Source organism: Maniola jurtina, chromosome 2 (assembly GCF_905333055.1).
Source record: "Maniola jurtina chromosome 2, ilManJurt1.1, whole genome shotgun sequence".
In the NCBI taxonomy this organism is placed as follows: Eukaryota; Metazoa; Arthropoda; class Insecta; order Lepidoptera; family Nymphalidae; genus Maniola; species Maniola jurtina.
In genome coordinates, this window is record NC_060030.1 from 8,180,794 (window position 1) to 8,205,693 (window position 24,900).

The following is a 24,900-nucleotide window of genomic DNA, read 5'->3' on the forward strand; positions in this document are numbered from 1 at the left end:
GATCTGGACCTAAGTCAGCTAACCACCCCGGCTGGTCCAATACGATATTAATCAAGAGCAATGAGATTCATCTGAGCCATCTCCGCAATCGTCTTGTCCATCACACCGCAAACCGCGCGGTACACAACGGGTGTTCTTGCACTGTATCTCGTGAGTCCCGCACGCCGCGTCGCAGCCCTGCGGCTCGTCGCTGCCGTCCGCACAATCCGCCAAGCCGTCACAAAATCTCGACGACATTATACACTGCCCGTCGGTACATGTAAATTGATCTTCAGGACATTCTGGAAACAGACAATTATTTTGAAAGAAAACCGGCCAGGTGCGAGTCAGAATCGCGCACCGAGAGTTCCGTACTCGGGTGTTTTTTTCAATATTTCGTACGATAAATCAAAAACTATTATACATAAAAATAAATAAAAATCTGTTTTAGAATATGCAGGAAAGCCCTTTCATATTATGATACTCCACTTGGTATAGTAATCTTACTATGAAAATTGAAAATACTAATTATTTGTTCATGAACACATTTTATTGATTTTTTTGTGTGGTATAATCACAAATTCACGGTTTTTGGATTTTTTCCTTTACTTGTGCTCTCCCGTTTTCTACTTGTTTTTAACCAGACTACGGTAAAGCCATAAAAGGATTATGATTTTAGCAGTCTATGTATATACATATTTTTATCTAATTGTGTTTCTAACCTGTAGTGCAGTTAAGTTCATCATAACCATCCCAACAATCAATCAATCCATCACACATTTTTTTATTGGAAAAACAGGATATCGAATATCCACAACGAAATTGTTTTGTTAGATCACAATCTGTAAAAAAGAAAACAAAATTGTGTAATTCGTTCAGTTAATTAAATAATTTTAAAATAAGAATTATCTATTTTTTCATACCACAGTGCATTTCATCTGAACGGTCATAGCATTGGATGGATCCATCACATCGAGCAGTAGAAGGTACGCAAAAACCGTTTCTACATCGCCAGTCTTCAGGCGAGCATGTCACTTGAGTTAACAATCGGCAGACGCGCACTCCACGAACTCTGTCTACAAGTTGGCAAGCTTCCGTCTCCATGGCGCACAATCCACCACATCCTGTAGAAGATATTTTACATAGTAAATTTATTGAGGATTATTATAGGATACCTACACAATATGCACCCCTATGTCTATACACTTGATGGAAACCAACATTTGTATGGCCTCTTTGTAGGCTTTATCTCAGATAAATATTGTTTGAATTGTCAGTTTTGGTGGTTTTGGTCTGAGAGTGAAACCATTGATAAATTAGGTATGGTACGCATAAGTTTCTCTTATGGAATGATGGGCCTGAAGTATTATATTATTTTCTCAAAGGGCTGAAGATCTTTGTTATGTAAAGAAAATCCCCTTTGGAGATTTTCCTTTACATAACAATTAATACATTACAAATAATAATTTATTAAAACATTAACTTGACCACAGCAATATGAACGCTTGGCAATATGCCTGGTTAGGTACCTACTTACTGATAATTTAAAAAAAACCTTAATATAACATTACTTCCATGCATTAAATTAGCGATAAGTACCTGTAGGATCATCCATATCAAGGGCAATTTTGCAAATTGATACACCGTTTATCTCGTCTAACATACAAACTTCATTTTTTTGGCACGAGCAAAATTTTTGAGTCAAATCTCTGTTTATGATATCTTTTGGCATTTTACTTTCGTAGCCTTTCTTTGTATCCTTTGGATATGTTTTAATATTCTTACGTATTTTTAATATAATGTTGCTTATATTATTATGAGTAATATTTTTAGTAGTGGTCAATAGAAAAGGGTCATCGGTTGAGCCAATTTTTGTACCAATTTTCTCAGTGATTTCGGTTATCGCTGCTAAATCTGCTGATATACTGACAATAGCTGAAGATGTTTCATTAACGTCTATATTTTCAGTTGGCACTAAAATTGTACTAGTAGTGTTCGCGTTAGGCATAAAACTGAGAGTTGTATAGTTAACTAATACCAAACTTATAACTACTATTGCAATAATCATCACACATATTGAGCACGCTTGAATTTGTGTTCTTTTTGTCTTAGGACTTTCAGTCAATGAGAAATTTACTATACATCCAATACCTCTCAAGCCTTTTCTCAGTCTGCGTTGGCTTAAATCTGTAGTGCACAAATCATATTGTGTACCTGTATATTTCCGTCGAAAACTGACATCAATTTGTCGTGATATAGTCGGAATGTATTGGGACAGTTCTGAATTATTTATGTTAATATCAGTAATCGATGTCTTTCTATCTTTAGCTGATTTATCTAAATAATTAAAGCTATCTAAGTTGTTTTCGACCAATCCACTTGTATGGGTTTCAATAAAAGATTGCGATGTATTTACTTTTGGAGTCGAATGATTGTTTGGAGAAAAATTTGCCTTTGGAGGTGTAATCCCATAATTTCTTATTTTGCCTCTACACGTATAGCAATATTTAATTACTTTATTGTCCTTATTAGGCCCATTAATAATGGCTTTTCTCGCATGGCTGTTTGACCAAAGATGTGAGCAGTACAACGTATTCCAGTTTGAAGATTCATCAAGTACGCATCCCGAATGTGTTAAGTTATCGCTAGCATTACTCGTTACTGTCATTTTATTTGTTGTTATAATATCATTTTTCTAAAAAAAATCTCACGTACATATCTGAAACAAAGGAATACTTATTTAAGTCGATTTTTTCGCAGGTAAGTAAATATTATTGACGCTAAAAACACAGCAGTTCACGACGGTAGGGAACTCCTAACAAAATGTTGAGGCCTCGACGTCACTGGCAGGCGTCAAATGTTAAGTACATTTGACGCTATAGGTAGAACTATTTTTCTTTGATTTTACGTCACCATAACCTAATGTTTGATATATCGTCGATTGAGGATCAAACCGAGAGTTCCCTTACTCTAGTTCACTCTGCTAAAGGTAAATGACCATTGGTTTCACTTTGCATGCTCAAGTTTAATTTAGGTGCTGTTTGTAATACGATCATGTTTCATTTAATTACTTGCTGGGTCCCTTTATAAGTCTTTAAACGTTACCTAATACGAGGTAAATATATTATTTACCAAGCAATAGTGTGTTCTTAACCCAGAAGAAAAATTTGTACTTGGTATGTATATTGCACTAGCGACCCGCCCCGGCTTCGCACGGGTGGACATTTATTTTTTCTATTTTCCGGGATAAAATATAGCCTATACGGATTCGGAAGAATCCCTCTAAGTAATGGTAAAAGAAATTTTGAAATCCAGTAGGTTTTGAGCCTATTCAATACAAACATACAAAAATACAAAGGTTTCCCCTTTATAATATTAGTATAGATTTAGGTTGTTATAATAATATTACAATATTAGGTAGGTACAAATTATTTCAAAAAAATATTAAGGTTCCCTAAATGGTAAAAAGGACACGTGACTTTGTTCATCTGTACGTCACAACTGCTTATTTCAGTAACTAGGTACCTAAATGCTATTGACCCGAAAGAAAATGTTTTTAAAAGATGCCTGCCATATTATCTTAGATATGTATAATGCGAATGAAAGAATTAAAAAATAACCCATATTAGGTAGGTAGGAACACTACTAAATGCGAAAATGTGTTTGTCTGTAATATTGGTTTGGTGATATTTTGTCCTACAATCACGCTGTAACGGAGCAACGGATCAGCGTGATTTTTTGCATGGATATAATATGTACCTAGTAAGAAAAAAATGTCTACAATATAATTTCGTTCCTCCGTTATCTCCAAAGTTTTTTTTTATCGCTGGGAAATGCGGTTACGCCCACGAAATTGTGAATACCTAAAAACCCAGCGGTGCTCTTGCGTGTCGCTGGGCCACTGTGCCCTCTGCTAGTCAGAAGGGCACGCAGAGAAACCTTCCCCCCTGCCAGGTTATTAGCCATTGCCAACAATATCAACGAAGAGAAATTATTAACCGTGTTACCGGGGTGCACAGGCCCGAATACTGCTCTTCCCCTCGGACGCATCCATAAGAGACCAACAGCACCCAGGCACACTGGCAGGTTGCCTGGCTGGCACCCCAATGTACGGAACCCTCGGAAAGTGCGTCTGACTTGGACTCGGCTAGTTTATTGACACTTACAGGTGTAGTAAGTTACCTTCTACATAAAAGTTGATCACTTTATTGACAAAACAAAATAAGATCACTTCTTTCCTGTTCTTTCCCGTTCCCAAATAGCGTGTATTTATTTAGAGGTAGGTAGGTAATGTAGGCAAGTAGTAGGTAGACTCCAATAAAATAAATTGTTCTATTCCGATGGGGCGAGAATCTTCCCCATTTAAAAAGTTCCGCAACTTTTTGAACTCTCCAATAACTTGTACAAAGCTTCATTAAAGTTATACAGCATTCAATAAAAAAAACAAATTGAACGGTTATCTTAACAAATGCGGAATTCCGGCATTTTATCGACATAGATGTAAAGTAGATAACTGGTGCAAGATGAAGCACCCAGTGTATCTAAGTAGTACCGTAGTGAGAGTTACAGTTGGTATGATGTCTATATTCCACGTAGGTCGAAAGTCAAATAGGTATGCAACTACAGAACTGGCATAGCAAGTTTTCTAATGATTTCTTCTTACAAAAAAGCTATACTAAAAATACTTTTAACGGCTTATAGTTATGAATGAATTTAAATACCTATAGCTACTCACAGACAGAGGTAGCACTTTCAATATTTTAGGCACAACAGCTATGGAATTAGATCCAAATTAATATCACATCACACTAGCTCGAGATATGTGTGTCAATGAAAGGTGTTATATAAGCTGCCTTTAGTTTAGGCAAAGGTTACTAATTGAGTAACCTTTGCCTAAACTAAAGGCAGCTTAAAAAATTATTATAAAAAAAAGTGCTGAACTTGTATCCAATAAACTGTTATTTCGCTATCCATATAATTATTATTTGCTTATATACTGAGCTTTTTCTATGCCACTTATTCATTTACATAATATAAAACAAAAAAATTAATTAAAATGATTGCAAATCATTCAATAAATAAGATCGAAATTCAAAAATAATTTCACTTACGTGCCTTGAGGAGAGAGTGGTGCACTTTCAAGTTTAACATCAAGACAAACGGTACTACCGAGAAGAAGGCTTCAACACGTCTAGGTGCTGTGCATCGGCGTGCCATGTATCGGACTACCGTTGCCGCTGACAACGTCTAAACAACTTTGCACCAACACCAGCACCCTGAATACCGTAACCGTTAAACGAGAGAGACGTAAATACAACAACATTACTACAAGGAAAGGGAAAAATGATGGGGTTAGCAGTATGGTGCGCTCGAAGTCCTCCCGTGCTCAGCCAAGAGTAACAGCTCGTAACTGAATGAACACATGTTCCCTTTACAACCCTTCAGACGAGCGCAATAATTATACTAGGAAACAACTTTGCATTATAGGTATGAGTACCTACCTATTGATTATATGATATTTAGGAGTAAGGAATATTTTATTTAGGTACAAACTTAATTTTACTAAGTAGGTATTCAGTACATTAGATAAAGGTTGTAGGTCCTCTCACTGGCTAGGAAGGTTTTACCATAGGAACCTTACCTATAGATGTTTAGACAGGATGTATGCCCTTCGCTGATGGCACATCATGAGCTGATGATTTGCTCCCTATTATAATACTACTAATTCCTCATTATCAATCAGCCAATGGTAGAAATCTAGGTATACTAATAAATAAAATTAAAGTGTTAGACTACAGGCCCATGTTTAAAAATGGGTGGGTCATATGAACCACCAGGTGACGTATACAGGACGATATAAGAGCATAAAATAATAAGTTTCAGCACTATGCCGTCACTTGTAAGCTGTCCAACAGAGTGCTGGTGAGAATTGAAAAGTGCAGGTAGAGTGAGTACATTTTGGTCATATATTTTTGTACGGCATTTTTACCATCGATAGATCCATGAAAAATAATAAGAAAGCGCGCAGTGCCGTAAAAAAATGGTGCGCCACAAAGTCAGTAAATGTTTTGATTTTCTGACAATTTCCGGGGTAAATTTGGTCATTTAATTCTGTACGGCACTAGTTTCATACTGTTTCAATACAGCCTCTAATCCATTATTCCGCAACGCCGTACAAAAATCATGCGACAAGGGGAAAAAATTGAGGGTAGCAACCCCCTCTCTTTCCGTGGTCCGGGGAGTGATTTGAGAAAGTACGGCTTTGGTTCCAAAACATTATCTAGCACTCAAAAGTACTATTAAAAATAATGCCGTAAAAAAATTAGTGTTCATTTGAATGTGTATCAATAATTATCTTAATTTCATGGTATACTTAATTTTTAAAGCTGTAAAATCATTTGACTCTGTACGGCAACTTTTTTTTTAACATGATAGTGTAAAATACTATTGTTATATAGTATTGCCGTTCAAAAGAAACTGTTCTAAAAACAATTATAGATAAATACAAAAACTGAAATTTTTCAAATTATTGCAAAAGTTTAAATATTCATAGATTAATAAAATATAGCAATTTTCTACGCTTTTCCCTTGTTTTAAATAGTATTAAGATAAATAAATTAGGAAAAAATTATGCCGTACATTTTAATGCAGACCATATCTTTTAGGCTGATGAAAATGACGCTACCATTTTAAGGGTAGTACTTTATGGCCATCTGATACTGTACGGCATTAACATATTTTTGAAGAGAACAATTGATAATATGATAAAATCACTATGCCGTCTAACTGAAGTGAACGGGTGTGTATATAATATCCACATCCCCTACAAACCTTTGGACCAACGAAAATGTACGGCATGTAAAAAAATATTATCTATGCATAAAACACTTTCAAAATAAATTAATTTTATGTTGTTTCAAATCACCCCCCGGACCACGGAAAGAGAGGGGGTTGCTACCCTCAATTTTTTCCCCTTGTCGCATGATTTTTGTACGGCGTTGCGGAATAATGGATTAGAGGCTGTATTGAAACAGTATGAAACTAGTGCCGTACAGAATTAAATGACCAAATTTACCCCGGAAATTGTCAGAAAATCAAAACATTTACTGACTTTGTGGCGCACCATTTTTTTACGGCACTGCGCGCTTTCTTATTATTTTTCATGGATCTATCGATGGTAAAAATGCCGTACAAAAATATATGACCAAAATGTACTCACTCTACCTGCACTTTTCAATTCTCACCAGCACTCTGTTGGACAGCTTACAAGTGACGGCATAGTGCTGAAACTTATTATTTTATGCTCTTATATCGTCCTGTATACGTCACCTGGTGGTTCATATGACCCACCCATTTTTAAACATGGGCCTGTAGTCTATGTATATATCTGGAATTTCGGAATAACTACGTCATATTAATATGGTTATTTGTTTGTATTGTACCTTAACTGAATCACACGTGTTTAATTTTTTTTCTGTCTATCCGTCTTTTTAAACGGGCTAATCTTCGGAACGGCTGAACATATTTTGACGTGACTTTCACATGTAAGAAGAGGATCAACCAAGGAGTAACATAGGCTACATTTTAACCGACTTTTAAAAAGGAGTTGTGTTTTTCTACCTATGTACACCGAAATCTCAAAGATTTCATCATCTAAGTAGTATATAATTAAAAAAACTAGCTTATGTTCTCCTGGTGACTTCGCCCGCGTGGACTACACAAAAAACCCCCTATCTTATCCCCTTAGGGGTGGAATTTATAAAAAATATTTCTTAGCGGATGTCTACGTCCTACGTCCAGTAGTTTGGGCTGTGCGTTGATAGATCAGTCAGTCAGTCAGTCAGCTTTTCCTTTTTAACCCCCGACCCAAAAAGGGGGGTGTTATATGTATAAGTTTGACGTGTATATCTGTGTATCTTTCTGAGGCATCGGAGCTCCTAAACTAATGAACCGATTTTAATTTAGTTTTTTTTGTTTGAAAAGTGGCTTGATCGATAGTGTTCTTAGCTATAATCCAAGAAAATCGGTTCAGCCGTTTGGAAGTTATCAGCTCTTTTCTTGTTACTGTGACCTTCACTTGTCAGGGGTGTTATAAATTTTTAATTTACACTTGTCATATATATTCAGATATTTTGATAAAACTAGTAAGTACCTGGATTTTATCGGAATCTAGTCAAAATTTAAATGTAGAGCACAACATACCTACGAGTAGAGTAGGGTAATTAAATTGGGTTATTGTTGCTGGTATCAAATTGGCGATTTAATTTTATAATACTTAATTGATATTTTTGTTTTGTATGTTAATATGTTAATTAGAATATAATTGTTTTTTTTTTTTTTTGTAAAATAGGTTACTACATTTTCCTAATATAATATTTGAGTTGCTGATGCTGAATTTCACTACAAGGCTCCGTCCTGTCCGTCTGTCGTGTCTGTCAAGAAAACCTATAGGGTACTTCCTGTTGACCTAGAATCATGGACAGGTAGGTAGGTCTTATAACACAACTATAGGAATACATCTGAAAACCGTGAATTTGTGGTTACATGTAAGATTTCGATATAATTACTGTTTAGTTCTTATATGGGGTCGACCATAAGCCTGCACCAAATAAAGACGTATTCTACAACTCCGTTCCATCATTTAATCCACAAACAAAAGAAATGTATTTCACACAAAAAAATTTGGTTTGTGGTTTTTGTGATATCAATTTTCAAAGTACGAAGAAACTATAAGTACGAACTGGGCTATCATATGAAAGGGTACTTATACTACTGGCTACTGGTACTTTCCCTGTACATTCTAAAACAGATTTTTATATATTTTTAGGCATAATAGTTTTTTATTTATCATGCAAAATGTCGGAAAGAATACCCGAGTACGGAACCCTCGGTGCGCGAGTCTGACTCGCACTTGGCCGGTTTTTTGCATTACACAAGTATCTATCCCCTTGGAATAGGTTCTTAAAATATTATAGGTGATAACCAGGGGCTGCGAACTGTAGTTTATGCCTTTTCTCTTAAAATCTTATTAGAAAGTGCACTCTCTTCGCTTGCGATACTAAGTACTCGTAGGTAAAGTGCCTATACCTATGATATATATATATATATATATATATATATATATATATATATATATATATATGCCTAGATATATATATATATATATATCTGGTTATTGATGGTCTGTTAGTTTTTCATTATTAGTGAGCATATTTTCTTAAAAATTAAAACGAACAAATCTAAAAAACAAACAGATCAGGGATCTCATTTAATGAAGCCGCCTCGGATCTTTGAAGGGCTATATTGTATTTGATGCATCGTACATTTAAACTAAGTACCAAAAAAACCATGTTGGTACAACGAACTCTTTGTACCTCCCTACCTACTGGTTATGTTGGTACATAGTAATCATTCGATATGAATCAAGTATTAAGCTTTCAAATCGTGCCCTTATTTGCAAATATTTCTAGATAACTAACTGTATGTAATTTTCCGCTTGGATTAGGTTTTCCCGTCGCGCGTGTCGTAGAACTCTATTATGGAAAAGTTGATTTACTAGTAAAGTAAGTCTACCGAACATACAACATGACTACAAGTGCTAGTTGTTGTTAATGATGAAAATGGGAGCTCATGTATGATATTGGGGTAAATATCTTACATAACAGGAAGTTTTTAGCAATTTCGCGTACGTACGGTAGTACGCACGTGGGGCGGTCGGGGCGCGCGCGCTGCACCACTGCGGCACAGGTGTAGCATCTCGCGGATGCAGCCGCGGTCTCCATCGCTGTATTGCGACTGGTGCTCAACACGCAACTGGAGGAAGCCAGAACTGACAACTCTCACTGCGCGCGCCGCGTGCGGTTGTGTACCTCGCCCGTTACCGCGCCTCAGTGCTCACTGCTCTGGCCCGCAGCCTGCGCGTAATACGTAAACCGCGCAATTTCTCTCGAAAAGAATTAGTATGTGAATGCGAAATTTTTATTAGTTCTGCACGAAAACTAGTGAAATGTTATTGTTGGCGTACTGATCGACGCGCGCTCACTTCTCTGCGATCTTGAAACTTCATGAGGAACTGGTTGTTTATTGCTAAGGTGAGCTAGATAATTGGATTTAATGGAAATAACGTTTTAATGTCTTGTTCATTGTTCTATTGGATTATTAACGAACCCATTTGGACACCACGTAGAATGTACCATCATCCATTGTGTGTACCATTACTAATACTAAGTGCCTTTAAATTAATCTTACCCACTCACACACTCAAAGAGCCCACACGTAATAAATAAAATTACGCGACAGTCGTTACACTTTTTGCAGATAAGAGTCGTAGGTAGTTTAGCATAAAAAAATGTAAAACGAAATTGCATTACTTATAGATAATTACTTTACCTACCTATAATGCTTTTGTATTGGCATCAACATTATACTGACGGGCTCTACTCTGTCTACATAACACGTCCTATACCTACCTACCTAATATGTAATATGTAGGTACAGGAAAAATTGGGTTAGTGATTATTATAATATAAATATAATAATTTAATTGATTGATTTTTCACCTACGTATAGCTGGGCTACCGGCCAAGAATGATGAAATACGATTTACGAATAAAACATCTCTTTGCTTATTATTATTAATATACATACAGGCTAACATTATAATATGTACATGCCTACAATTATATTGTACAGAATGTTATCATCAAAACATAAAAAACCAGTCAAGTGCGAGTCGGATCTCACTTTTTAGGGTTCCGTACATAATTATGAATATCATATTTTGGGTGTATATATGAAATAATTCTTTTCCGAGCTGTTCTAGCTCGCAATAAAACGTGAAAGGAAACCCAAAAAATTGTTCGTTTGTTTTGGTCAAAGTTTACAAACTATTTCATAAATCGTTATTTTCAGTATTTGTTGTTTAAATACAGTATATGGTACATAATATACCGAAATTTCATATTCCTAACTAGTTCAGTTTTTGAGATAACCCCCGTCACAAAAATGGCTTAAAACTTACAATCTTAATTCAATTTTTTTTAAATAAAAAAGGAAATATATTCGAGCTCTAAACAATGACACCCTACAGACTAGGGTAAGAAAATGTGTGGATGAAGCCCCCCTGATAAATAATTCAATTAAAATTCTAATTCAATATTTGGTTTCGGATCAACGTTCTACACTAAATATCAAAATTTCAGATTTGTAACTCATTTCGTCGACGAGCTAGAGACTTGTGGCCGGCGGACCGACAGACAGATGGACAGGCAGACAGATCGATAGACAGCAGCCTGACATTAATAGGGCTGCGTTTTTACGGGTTGGGTACGGAACCCTAAAAAGAATTGGAGCAGTATATTTTGTGACTATTATAATATTGTATACTTGCCTATAATTAGTATTACTAAGCGGACTATACCTACCTATCTAGCTATCTAGCTAGCTACTTATTTACCTGATTTCAGGGGATATACAAGCAGATTATGTCCGTATCTGGGATGCGAGCTATATCTGGACCAAATGTCAAAATCGGTTAATCAGATGGGCTGCGAAAATGTATCAGACAGAGGAATAGAGAGACTTTCGCATTTATAATAGGTATTAGGAAGCAGGTATGGATAATAAATATTAATTGTAAAAACTATATTTCTCACAAAGTAACGGCGTTCAAGTACCGTTATTCGGCTGAGATAGGTATATTTTCATATTTTTTCTAAATATACTTAAAAATATTTTTTGTGCTTTCTTGTGACTGGTTGTCGTCAAAATGCGAGTAGGCTAATGGAGTTATGTCCCACTTTAGATAGTAATCGAAACGACATCGACTGAAGTGAAGGCTTCACCACGTTTCTCAGTCAATATCATTCGCGATTTTTGCTTACGTTGTGATTCAATTAAACGAACTCACATTTTTATGGATAACAGGTTTTTGCTGACCAAAATATAATTTGTATGCTGCCCTGAGTGGCGAGTTGTACGTTATGCGCCTTTCAGGTGTAAAGGGTAATGGGCATTATAATATTATTATGTTTTCTATTTTCTAAAACGCTCGCTAAACGACGACGACGCGCGCGACGCGACGATAAGTAGTTTTAGTTTATAGACTACGAATGTGCGTCTAGGTTCTTTGATAGCTAGGGAACCACTATGTAGAGATACCATCTTAGAAATTAGGATGGATACACACACGGGCTCTTGCTATACCTACTTAGCGAGTATACTGTACTGAGCGAGTATAGGTCTACTGTACATACTGAGCGGTGATAATAATGATTATGTATTCGGAGGGTCGGAGGTTCGATCCCATTAACTTTTCAGAGCTATGTACGTCTGAAGCAATTAAATATAACTTGATTTAACGGTAAGGGAAATCATCGTGAGATGCATGCCTTACAGTTTTCCCCTAATGTTCTTAAAGGTGTGTAAAGTCTGCCAACTATGGCAAATCCTTTTTATTCTGCGTGGAGAGCTGTGCTCAGTAGTGAGCCGGCGATAGGTTTGTGATGTTGACGATACTATATACTTGCAATGTAAAGAAATTTCAAAGAATTATATTTATTTTGAAACTTGGCTGAAAGGAAAATCTGTGTGTAAAAGTGTCTTCAATGTCTACCGCGATTCATTCATTTCATCAAATGCCGAGAATAATAAAAAATTTAATCACTAAGTACCTACCTACCTAGGTATAAAACAAATTCCTCCGCTGAGTTTGTCTGTTTGTGCGCGCTAATCTCAAAAACTACTGTAGGATTCATTCGGTTTACACAACTAGTCTATACTAATCTATAATAATACTTATTAGAAAGAGGTAAAGTTTGTAAGTTTGTTTGTAGGAAGTAATCTCTGGAACTACTGAATGGATTTTGAAAATTCTTTCACCAGTAAAAAACTATACATTATTCAGTGACATAGGCTTTATTTTTTTTTTACTAAGAGATCTCTACAAAAAATGTAATGAGCTACCCGTGCTAAGTCGGCGGGTCACTAGTTAAGTACAAAATGTTTTACATTAGATATGTATTCGTTTATCAGCAACTAGGTAGGTATGTTTTCTTTTAAATGAATCTTTATTTAAAAATTAAAATGATAAAGTTGTGCCATCCTTTGAGAACCCACTTTCATCAGCAGCCCAAAGTAGGTTAACGGCGATTTTCGATGAGTACAGAATAACAAGTGGGGACCAATTGTTATAGGTGGGTAGGTACATAAGTATTCTTATATCGCATATAAATAGTAGGCTCTAATATTTTATGTAGTCCACTTGTTGCTCTGAATAACAAGTAATACGGAAACATACTAAAAACCGTTTAGAGCTAGTTTAAAGGCAGAACGCCAATTAGACGCAAAATGCCAAAATTAAAATTGAGTCGTTTTGCGCTAATGAAAGTTTACTTTACCCAAAATACCAAATAGGTAAGTCTAATGCCAAAAATCGTTTGGAAATACTTACCAAACCCCAAACCCAAAATAGAATTCAGGGAGGGAAAAGTGTGCTTTAACAAGCCTTTTAAATATTGCCATGGATTGCGTACGTCTATTATGAAGTGGTAAGGAGTTCCATTATCTAGCAGCTTCAACAGAAAATTATTTAAAATAGAAGGAAGTATCATGGAACGATTGTCATCAGAGCGAGGTGAGCGAGAGTGAGTGTGACTAAAAACTCAAATCGCTGTTTAAGATAAGGAGGAGAACTAGGATTGAATAGAACACCGTATAAAAGAGAGAGAATTTGAGGATCCCTGCAAAGGCGAATCGGAAGCTACTTGAGATTTTAGCGAAATTTTGAAATGTGGTCATATTTTCGAAGTCCAAATATGAACCGTATACAAAGATTCTAAATGCGCTCAAGTTTATTAAGTCACTACTCATTTACATTGGGATGGCAAGTATCAGCATATTCGGGGATTGGTAAGAGAAGAGATTGTGCAATCGCAATTTTGCTTGGTATGGGGGTCAGCTAGTCTAAAATACAATTATCCATCTTTCTTTTTGAGAAAATAACAACCATCCATACTAATATTATAAATACGAAATTGTGTCTGTCTGTCGGTCTGTCTGTCTGCTACCTTTTCACGGCCCAACAGTCTAACCGATTCTAACGTTAGTACAGACTACAGAGTTAGCTTATATCCCGATTCCCGGGGATGAACATCGACGACACGCGTTTGCATATTGACCTTTATCCGCGTTTACGCGATTAAAAAGCTGATCGTTAAATATTTTGTTTTATGTGTTACTAGAGGATGCCCGCGACTTCGTCCGTGGGATCGATCCCGTGGGAACTTGGCAACTTTTTATCCCGGAAAATCAAACAGTTTCCGCGGGATTCCTAAAGACTCATCCGCTAAACCGATTTGTATGATATTTGGTACCGAGGTAGCTTGCGTCCCTGTAATTGACATTGGCAACTTTTTATCCCGGAAAATTAAACATTGTCCGGGATAAAAGTTGCCAAGTTCCCACGGGATCGAATCCCACGGACGAAGTCGCGGGCATGCTCTAGTAACACATAAAACAAAATATTTAACGATCAGCTTTTTAATCGCGTAAACGCGGATAAGGTCAATATGCAAACGCGTGTCGTCGACACATGATTGCACATATGAAACGTAATCGATAACTGTGTGAGACTACAAAGGCGTCTATAATAAGTTTGTGTTATGTCACAGCAAAAGGAAAGCGTGTCGGGGGTCAGGCGGTATTAAGAACACAAGTTGGTAGGTATGTTCTTCGTCGCGGACCATTAATGAAGAAACATGAGATATCTATTACCTATCTATGCCTTTGATGCCTATGTGAGGGATATCGCTTTGAATAACACAAAGGAAGTACGCATAAGAGCGCTCCGTGTAAGGCCATAAAGCGTTCATGAATGCGCTCAATCTCTCAACTGCGAGCCAAACCAGAATTGATTACCTATTACATTATTGTTTATCCAATGCCTCATATTAGCTGACAAGGATCGGTGAAACTTTTTCACTAATAAAAATCTGAATATGGAATAAAAACCATATAAAATGACATATTACATAACTATGTCACCTGCTGATTCATCTCGCAAAACTTTCAAGCGGATCTGTTTTGGTTTTCTCTGTCAGCAGTAGGTATGCAGTTATGTATGCCTATGTATCTATCTTAAAATGTTTCTACAAGTAGGTACACGTCTAGATAATATATGAAGTAGGTTTGTTTATTTTTGATTAGGTAATTGAAATATTACCTACAACAAGTGTAAATTAAAAATTTTCAACACCCCCGACAAATCATTTTCAAATAAATAATTATGTATATCTAGGCAACGTCCATCTTGACAACTTGACATTTGTCAATTGACACTTGAATATTATGAACCTAAGGGTTATCTAACCTTCTTTTCTACAAGAAAACTAGAAAATAGCTGATAACTTTTAAACGGCTGAACCAATTTTTTTGGATTATAGCTAAGAACACTCTCGATCAAGCCACCTTTCAAACAAAAAAAAGTAAATTAAAATCGGTTCATTCGTTTAGGCGCTACGATGCCACAGACAGATACACAGATACACAGACACACAGATACACAGATACACACGTCAAACTTATAACACCCCTCTTTTTGGGTCGGGGGTTAAAAAAATATTGAACAATCTGAATTGACCGTGACGTCGCGCGAGTGGACAACTTACGAATTGGCCTAATTATATGAGAATACAGAAAATTTACGAATAGAAATACAATCTATTGGCTATTAATTAATATTCACGATGTGATCTTTCGAATCGTAATCTACACACTTTTAATTTATTTAGTCATGTTTGTAGGCTGTACCTAATCATTATTATACTTGTGCCAATTTTTTTACGTGCGTAAAAACTATTTTTTCGTAGTCCATTTTCCTAATTATAGCTCTAGCTGTATTTTAGATAAGTAGTTTATTTATTCATTGTATTGTATCTATATCTATTATGTATTTGTACCTACTTATTGTTAAGTAAGTACATAAAATGAAATTAAGAAAACAAAGAATCAGTCTAATAATAATTTCTTTAACTTACTTCATAAGCGAGTAAGGTAAAATTGTAACAAGGTAAGTACCTAGGTACCTATAGATTTAAGGTACAAAAAATTTAACTACTTTACAATATACTTAAATTTTTAAAATATAAATTCGATGTAACGTCACAATAAATTAATACAAAGACAAAATATATAAAAAAAATACTTTAATAAACTAATCTACCTATCTACTGGGCACTGTAATTTAGAACATAAAATAAAGAAAAAAAACTTAAGCAGCTAAAAACAATTAATTAATAATTAATTTAATTAAAACGTATATCGTTTACAAAGCACTAGCTGTTTTAATAATAATTACTATTAAATAGGTAAATCGGTCAATAGCAAATGCAGTTAATTGTTTCTAAACAAAGGTCCATGCGTTTATAGAAATACAAATCGTACCTACCTATTTCTATATAACTTATGTTTGTTTATCTAAATATATAAAAGGAACTATATTAGCTGTTCTTATATTAATCATTGCAATGCTTATTGCACTGACTAAGAAATTATACCAAGGAAAATACTTATTTATGTACATAGACATTTGACGGCCACGTAATTCCCGGATAGGCAGTTTGTACCTAATTCTGTATTTTTATTCAATTTAGAATTGATCTTTTTTACTGCGGTCCTACTATAGGTATTGATAGGTAGGTATTTCTTTTCAGCCATATAATTTTGACTCAACAATTCCTTTGACGTTACTCATAATACAGAAAAATCTACATTTAATCTATACATCCGTCATTTCATTGATCCGGTTTTAATAAAATTTGGCACAAAGAATAGCTTGAATTCTGGAGACAGACATAGCTCAATTTTTATCTTGAAAATGGAAGAGTTCCCGCGGAATTAAAAAAAGGCAAATCCGTGGGCAATGGCATCACGGGCAGTCATCTTTTACTTAGGCATTATTATTTTTCGATTTATAATTCTCTTCTTTTCTTAATCTTTTATATTCTAGAAGTTATGGTAATAAACCGTCAAAAATTCTATGAGGTTAATAAAATAAAGTAAAAAAGTTATTTAATTCCCAAAAACGCCCGCTTTTAGGACAATACCTTTTGTCATTACTAAAGAATGACAAAGATCTTTCTAAAAATATACATCGTTCGTATGCATAGATTTTTACTATATTATTGTGTCCGATAACCTTGAGTATATCTATTTAAGTTCGAGACTAATATTCTTTTATCAGTGTTATAGGCCAATGGGGTCAATTACATTATCGCCTCATTTTATACTGAGCGTCATTAGTATAGCCGAGCAATATTCTGCGTAACGAGCGAGCATAAATATAAGTGGCGAGAGCTTGTTTTATTTTTGTTTATGTCTTATTCTTCGTTTGATTAGATGCTTTTTTGGACCTATACAGCACACATTATTTTGCAAGAGATAAAATCTAATAATCAGATTTTAAGGATACCTCCCTTCTTAGGACCACGATTTCACTTTGAAAATATGACTTCTTAAATGGGTGGATTAAGGGGTAAGTATTTTAAGTTTATTCTTTTGCAATTTTAAAATTAACGATTATATTGAACAAATACGACGTTAATTGTGATCAATTAATACCTATTCGGCGTGGACTAGAAAACAAACTTCCTGTTAAATTGTTTTTAGCACTTAGTTTAAAAATCAACAACTTCCTTCACAAAAGTAAGCAAAATGATGTATTAAACGTTCTACATAACTAATACATCTATATACATAATATAGTCGCACACACTTAAATGTCATGTTTTAAATGAATACAATACTTCAACCGTAAAGAATGCGGCAGTGTTTGTTGGATGGAAGTTTGTTGGCAATTGTGTTCATAGCGAACATGATAAAATTTGATCTTACCTTTTCATATATTGAAGTGGAGTTAGGAACTATACCGTACCTATTACACTTTTTAGTAAACAATCGCAGTAGTATCTGTTGTTTCACACGTTTTCTTGTCATCCAGGCCGGCTTCATACACTATTTATACGCGACTGGTTTATTGATAGCCTGACGCTCAGTCCTGACTCCTGAGTAGTGAATATCAAATGAGAAAATCTACGCGTTCAGTGACCAACCTTGCCCCTAACCGAGCATATAAGAGCGTAGGTATACCTAACAATTATTGTCTACAACGAAGATAATTTTAGACATAAGGAGTCCTAGGTAAGTAGCGTTAAACGAACGACATAAATGCAAGTCAAAGGCGATGGCCATGGCAATGGTGATAAGGCCTTAACAGTTGTACTCGTATATATCAAATGTAGAGTAAACAATAGCATAATTATAGAGATAGGTAGTCATATCTATCTCTATAATTATGCTATTGTTTATTCTATAAAATTATCTAGCTGCACAACTACTTCTTGATTTGGATCCGAATATACTTAATTAAATTGCGAATGGGGATATTATTTGCACCCACTGTGTTAATGCCGTAGTAAGGACATTTTGTACTTTAGGGAATACTTATGGCAGAATGTAAACCTTTTTTTAATATCGGTACATACCCAGCGAGCAAACGAACAGGCGGGTCCACCTGATAAACATTTGCAGCACCAGAGGAACCGACAATGCTTTTCAGGATTTGTTGATCCGCCCTGTGAATAGCCCCATGTTGAAATGGGAAGAACACCGCCGAAGAGTCATGGTTCCACAATTTTCATGTGCACGGCAAAACCGCGTCATTTTTTTTCAAAATATTTATAGAACATACTTCCATACTGAATCTTATGAAAGTGTGTCTATCTGTATACTAGCTTTTCATGGCCCATCTATATATTACGAGTTTACCGATCCTGTATCTATTTATTTGGTATAGAGACGGCTTGCATCCCGGAGACGGATATAAGCTATTTTTTATCCCGGAAAATCAAAGAGTTCTCTCAGGGTTTAATTTGATATTACACGGACGAAGTTGCGGCCATCATCTAGTAATATTTTGCTGTCGATGTTATCCATCTGGAAGCTGCTAAAGAGTATATAATAGAAGTGAATTCCGTGGAGATCAAACGACAATGGATGTTTTGTATGCAGGTGAAAGTGAGTTCGATGAACTAAATGAAAGCAGATTATTTCATAACAAAGGGAACCTGGAAAGAATTAGGCTGCAAGGCCGCAAGGCACATCACCTGTCAATTATATCAGAATAATTAAATTACGACAGCATTCAATCGCGTTATTACGCAATGTTTTATGAAATAAGAAATTATTTGCATACATAAGTATAATAAGCAAAATAGCAAAATAATTTAAACAACAAAAAACTCTACTTATCGAAGGGGATGCTTGAGGGGATGACGGGTTTTAAATTTAGTTTGTCTGTCCTTTTCTTTTTGGATCAGTAAGAAAAAGATACGAATTGCGATCAGAATCATTTCTCTAATTGCTATCCATAATATCTTCAAATTTATTAAGTATTTTTTGTAGCGGATAAATATTTATATATTTAAAAATATATTCGAATAATTACCTACGTATTCTTATTTTTCTGTAAAGCTTGTACTGAAAGTATTTACGAAAGTGTAGTAAAATTGTTGGGATTTAAAATTACCTACCTTTTAGATTACTTACAGAACATCCCCTAAAGCCCTAAACCATTATTATATGTGCTATAGATTGGATTAAACTTTTCTATCATTTGATAGTTATCATTATAAATTATTATTATTACCATCCAATAGATAAATAGAATTTGTGTAAGATATTGCGAAACTTGTAGGTAATGGCTTCCGATTTTGCAACACTTTTTGTACCAATTCTCTAATAATCCCATTTCTAACCAGTGACCATTCTGATGGCATTAATGACAATCGGAAATATTATGTAGCATAGAGATAGTTTATGTAGTCATGTCACGTAATTGAGAATCAGCTTACTGTATTCATTTGTTCTTACAATCATATTCATCAGTGGGATAAGTGCCTAACTGCCATGACAAGGTTTGTATGTAAAAAAAAATATTGGAAGACGCTCAATAAAACAAATCCCACTCGGGCGAGGTCGGGGCGAGTCGTTAACTCGCTAGGTGCAATTTAATAATGGACACAATATGAATTGACACTTTCTTCACGTCAGTATTCCGCACTAATATTATAAATGCGAAAATGTGTTTGTCTGTTTGTCTGCTAGGTTTTCGCGGCCCAACCGTCCCTATTCCCGACGGACGGACATACCTATGCTACTTTTCTCCCGAAAAATTGGGAAGTTAACGTGCGGTTTTAAAATAAAATAAGTGATTTCACACGTGGATGAAATCGCGGGTTCATCAACATCTATGGCTTGATAAAAATATAAAAGTAAATAGTACTCAGTTACTTTATAAATAATTCTTAGCTATACCTAGGGTAGGGTAAGATAGGGTTGGCATACCCTATCTTTGAAAATCATTCCAATCGAGAGATGTACCTAAGGTCTAGAAAAACACTTGCCTTAGCCTTGTCCGTTATCTGCGGACTGGCCTCTTTTACAGATGACTTACTCGGCTTTGACCCTAAATAAACCGTTCCGTGAGACGCTGCTATTTTCTAAAAATGAGATGCGGATGATTGCAGAAGCAGGCACAAGTTTTCGGTAAACATAATACTTAAAAGAATTGAAACAAACAGAATTTCGTCAAATAAGTTGAATGCATACGGATATCTTGATGTTTTCTACTGATTATTATTAATTAAAATAATATTTTGCATAAATATATAATATCCAACTTACTTTAAATTTTTCTCGTAACGTATTATATTATCTATATCATTACGATCACGTTTACGTAATTAAAATAGGTACCTAAATGTTTTGTATTGCCAGTTATGTGATTGATATGCATTCAGTGTGCAGACGATAGTTAGATACAATCTATTATACTTACCTACCTTTTTTTTTTTACAAACCTTTTCAATGAATGACCAATGAAATGAATGGTTTTTTGAGTTATCCTCATAAAACATTATCCTCATATTTTCAAAAGTAGGTAATGTTTCTAAAAAATAATGCTACGCAGGATCAAAATTTTGAATTAGTTTTTAGTTCAGTTCTACGCGATGTACAAACTTTTTTAGAAACAGTTTTCCTAAAATACTCTACCATAATTAGGTGAATTTTTTGGTGACTACGCTTATACTATTTTTTATAGTTAACAGCTTTATCAAAGTCTGGTAGAAATTAAATGATTTAGGTGCCACTCAAACTCGTTTTCTTCAAGAGCCTATTATAGAAATATACACTCGGAGGAAGCGAAAACGACAAGTCTATTTTCACTAGAAATCCAGAATGGCGTGAGTGGTTTGTGGTGAAAGATGGTTCAAAGTCGATTCTTGGTAAACATAGCTTATCCGGCTCCGAGTCCAAAAAATACTCGGACCTTAGAAGTCATATTCATATGCCTATCCATTAATCAAGGTGTAATTTGATTGCAGATTTTAATTTAAAAGCTTTAATTAATATTGTTGTGCACGGTGTGCCTATCCGTTGTATAAAACCAGCCAAGTGCGAGTCGGGACTCGCTCTTTTAGGGTTCCGAACATTATTTTATTTTGTTCACAGCTACAAACTACTTTATGAATCGTTGGTTTCATTGTTAATTGCTGTTTTAATACCGTATAATATGATACATAATACACAACATATTCATAACTAGTTTAATTTTTGAGATAGACCCCGTCACAAAAATTGTGTAACACTGACAACTTTGGCCCACCATTTCGTTATTTTTAAGATAAAAAAGAATAATAATAAATTTTCACCATTTTGGTTGCCTAGAAGAGATCGCTAGGTAGCGATAAGGCCACCAAATTGGATCTACCTGCCTATATTTTTGTTTTGCTTTATATGTTTTTTCTGTATTAATTTTGTGGTGTACAATAAAAGTATATTCACTTATTCATTCATAAAAAATATATTCGTACTCTACTCAATAAGCTCTAGACAATGATACCTACCCCACATGCTAGGGTAAATTTTTTCCAGATCCTTTTTCATATAATGGGAGCCCCCCTGATAAATAAATTGAATTTCTAATTCAATATTCTGTTTTAGGTTTCTGTTCTGCACCAAATATACATAGACATCATATTATTTGTATAGGTACTTAGGTAGGTACATTCTTTTAGTTTTGATATCTAGATAGATACTAATATACTTACGAAATAACGACCATTCAGGACATCACGTATAAATAAAATAGTGAAAGTGGAAGAGTTTTAAAGCGACTTTATAGCTGGCAGCGAGCCACTTGAAGAAAGTTGTTTCAATTTAATACCTACTTAGTCCTTACTTCGGATTAAGTTAATTTGTGAGAATTGAGAAACAAGTTACGAAATCTTCCAAAGTAAGCTTTCGAACTTAGTAAAAATTTAAATCCAGTGACTCGAGTGCTATGTTGCTTCATTCTACCAAAAACCTACATTCTGATTTTTATTCCATTTGTAAATGGGATGACCAAGCTGATCGACCCAACTAGTAATATTTGGTTGACGTAGCGAAGACCAATCATATATCTATGATTGATTTATTTATACTAATAGGTATACATATTTATTTTTTTCGTAATCCGTAAATATCTTCAAAAAACTGTAAAAGTAAGTAAATTTTTTTTCATAAGCTAGTTATTTTATTGATTCCGTAGTACAAATTAGTACCATTAATTATTATTCAGAAAACATATTAATGGTTTAATTTAATGTCATACAGAAAGATATTTAAAAATAATGTCACAATATGCAATTACATCTAATTGATATAAGTAAATAATATATATTAAAAAAAAAGAATATTAAATTGAAAACTACGTGGTGACTGAAAGCCTGTCTCGACTCTCGAGATAAAGAATTGGAATTCAAATTACCTATCCCAGCCGTGTAATCAATTGTAGTGCAACAGTATTTTGCTCGATGTGCAAAACGTGTGTGCGATACAACCGTCACTTTCTTTCCTACAGAGTCAATGAAGCGGGGAGAAAGTGGCGACCTCCACGTCCGTGTTCTCGGAGCGTCTGTAAAAACCGCTGACTCACAAGTCTTAACAGTAAACCACGAAAACCACAAAAAAGAGCTGTATCTTTATTCTTTAACCATCTATATTAATGGGTATTTTAATAATTAATAAAAATTCACACGCTACTTATATTAAATGACTTATAATTATCATACTTATACACAATTCAGTCTTACATGCAACAAGTAAGTATAGGTATAGGTGTAAGCAATGTAAGTTTTTACTTTTTTAACCTTCGAGGCTTATCGACTCAATAAGATGGGCGATTTGTACTAAAGAGTTAAGTTTGACAGCTTTGTCTGTGTCTTTGAGTCTGTTTGTGGCATCGTAACACTCAAACAGGAGGACTTGATTGCGGTTTTATTACTCGATGGAGTGTTTAATCGAGATGATTCTCTATTTGAGGATTATCAGCTAGGTATTTTTTCAGCTGGTTGTTCGTTCATATACCTACTTGATATTTGATATAAATTCCACTTTGGGATTTGAAGTGGGTAGATTTGAAGTGGGAAGTAATTTCTAATTACACTAAAATAATATGGGGACCTTGACCTGAAGCCTTAACCAGGATAGTCTTTGGACTTCCCAACACTCCTCAAGAAGCTTCAGCTTATAACAGTTGAGTCGAGTTTAGACTCATTTCTTTGTTGACTCAATGAGAAGGTAGATCTAGGAAAGCCGATCACTGGTGAAATACAATATTTCACATACGGGAGTGATTTTTTGCACTAACACTAACTAAAAGGTTTTCAAAAGCTCAGTTTAAAAATTTGATAGATGATTAGTAATTTAGATTAGGAAATCAAAGTGCATATTTTGACCTATTTTTTAATTTTTTTGTTGTTTTGAAACCTAGGTGCACATATTATTAGATGTAGTTACCCTACCTACTTAAATTTCTTTGATCTAGGTACGTAACACTCCGAGGCACAAGCAGAAGAGAAACCTATTAGGTCATGATTAGTCGCGAGCACAGAAATCCTAATAAGAAGGCCAATTCTGTGGTCGCAAGACAATGCTATAACAAGTACCTAATTAAAAAGGTATTTTTTTATTAGCTGTTTGGCATCTGAATTTTAATGAAGTCCTATGGATACATAACTTTGTAATAAATAAATCATCATACTCAATAGATATGATTCGAATTCTGCATTTAATTTTAAAGATGCGGGTGTAATATAATAATTATGTATTATGTTAGTGTTGTAGGTACGATAAATACATGAGCTATGGGTATCTTAGGTAGGTACCGTAGGTACTTAAATACTTACCTACTTATTATAGGAAGGTAAAGTAGTTTGGTCATACCTACATATTAATATAATCCCGACCCGTTGGGACCCTCGGCTACGGAAGCCTAAAAACAAACACAAAAAACGCGACACTACCATCTACCATGTAGCAGTAGTTGTTGTAATGACAAACACGGCGACAGTGCAAGGACAATTAATAATTCCTAACATAAAAAATATTGTTGTTTATTCACACGCTACAATCTGTATTTCAATACCATCGTAGCTAATGGGCAGGAACCTACTACGTAATTGCTTTCAATTACCCACAACAATTCCACAAATGTTTATAAAGACTAGCCTATCTATTAGAAGTATGTATTCATACTAAATAATATAACCATAGTCTTTCTTCCTAGAAAATATTACTAATTAATTAAGTAGATGTGGGTAAATCATAGGGGATTAATCTGTCCTCATAAACAAACAATGTTATGCAACAATGTGCAGGTACTCCACTATTTATTAGATATAGTAGGTAAGTAATATAATTTATGTAAGCAGTAGGCCAGCATCATTCTTTAGCCTACTTTCACTGGGATTTGTGTTCATCCAAGAATTCAATTAATATCAAACAGTTTACTAGAAATACAAATTTTACGAGACATTTATT

The 24,900-nt window shown here is 34.8% G+C and overlaps 2 protein-coding genes across 8 annotated transcripts in view; one reads left to right on the top strand and one right to left on the bottom strand.

Annotated features, from left to right (window-relative positions):
* LOC123872631 lies at nt 1-18,172 on the bottom strand. Of its 3 annotated transcripts, none has more exons than XM_045917032.1 (5): nt 17,869-18,172; nt 1,579-2,698; nt 903-1,103; nt 702-821; nt 1-281 (listed from the first exon to the last, which is right to left on the bottom strand). In XM_045917032.1, the coding sequence occupies exons 2-5, from the start codon at nt 2,645-2,647 to the stop codon at nt 52-54; spliced, it is 1,620 nt and encodes a 539-aa protein (XP_045772988.1). In that variant the 5' UTR covers nt 2,648-2,698; nt 17,869-18,172; the 3' UTR covers nt 1-51. The 3 variants fall into 3 exon arrangements, with proteins under 3 accessions (XP_045772988.1, XP_045772997.1, XP_045772980.1); XM_045917041.1 differs by lacking the exon at nt 17,869-18,172 and adding an exon at nt 9,638-9,754; XM_045917024.1 differs by lacking the exon at nt 17,869-18,172 and adding an exon at nt 5,091-5,401.
* Nucleotides 9,838-24,900, top strand: part of LOC123872598 (sphingomyelin phosphodiesterase) — a 26,868-nt gene continuing 11,805 nt past the window's right edge. For 4 of the 5 annotated variants that reach the window (XM_045916985.1, XM_045916971.1, XM_045916991.1 and 1 more), the window contains exon 1: nt 17,298-17,509. In XM_045916985.1, the coding sequence (XP_045772941.1) occupies nt 17,494-17,509 (16 nt within the window). In that variant the 5' untranslated portion in view covers nt 17,298-17,493. Of the gene's footprint in view, nt 10,071-17,297; nt 17,510-24,900 lie in introns of those variants that run through there. The other variant, XM_045916981.1, reaches the window with a different exon arrangement.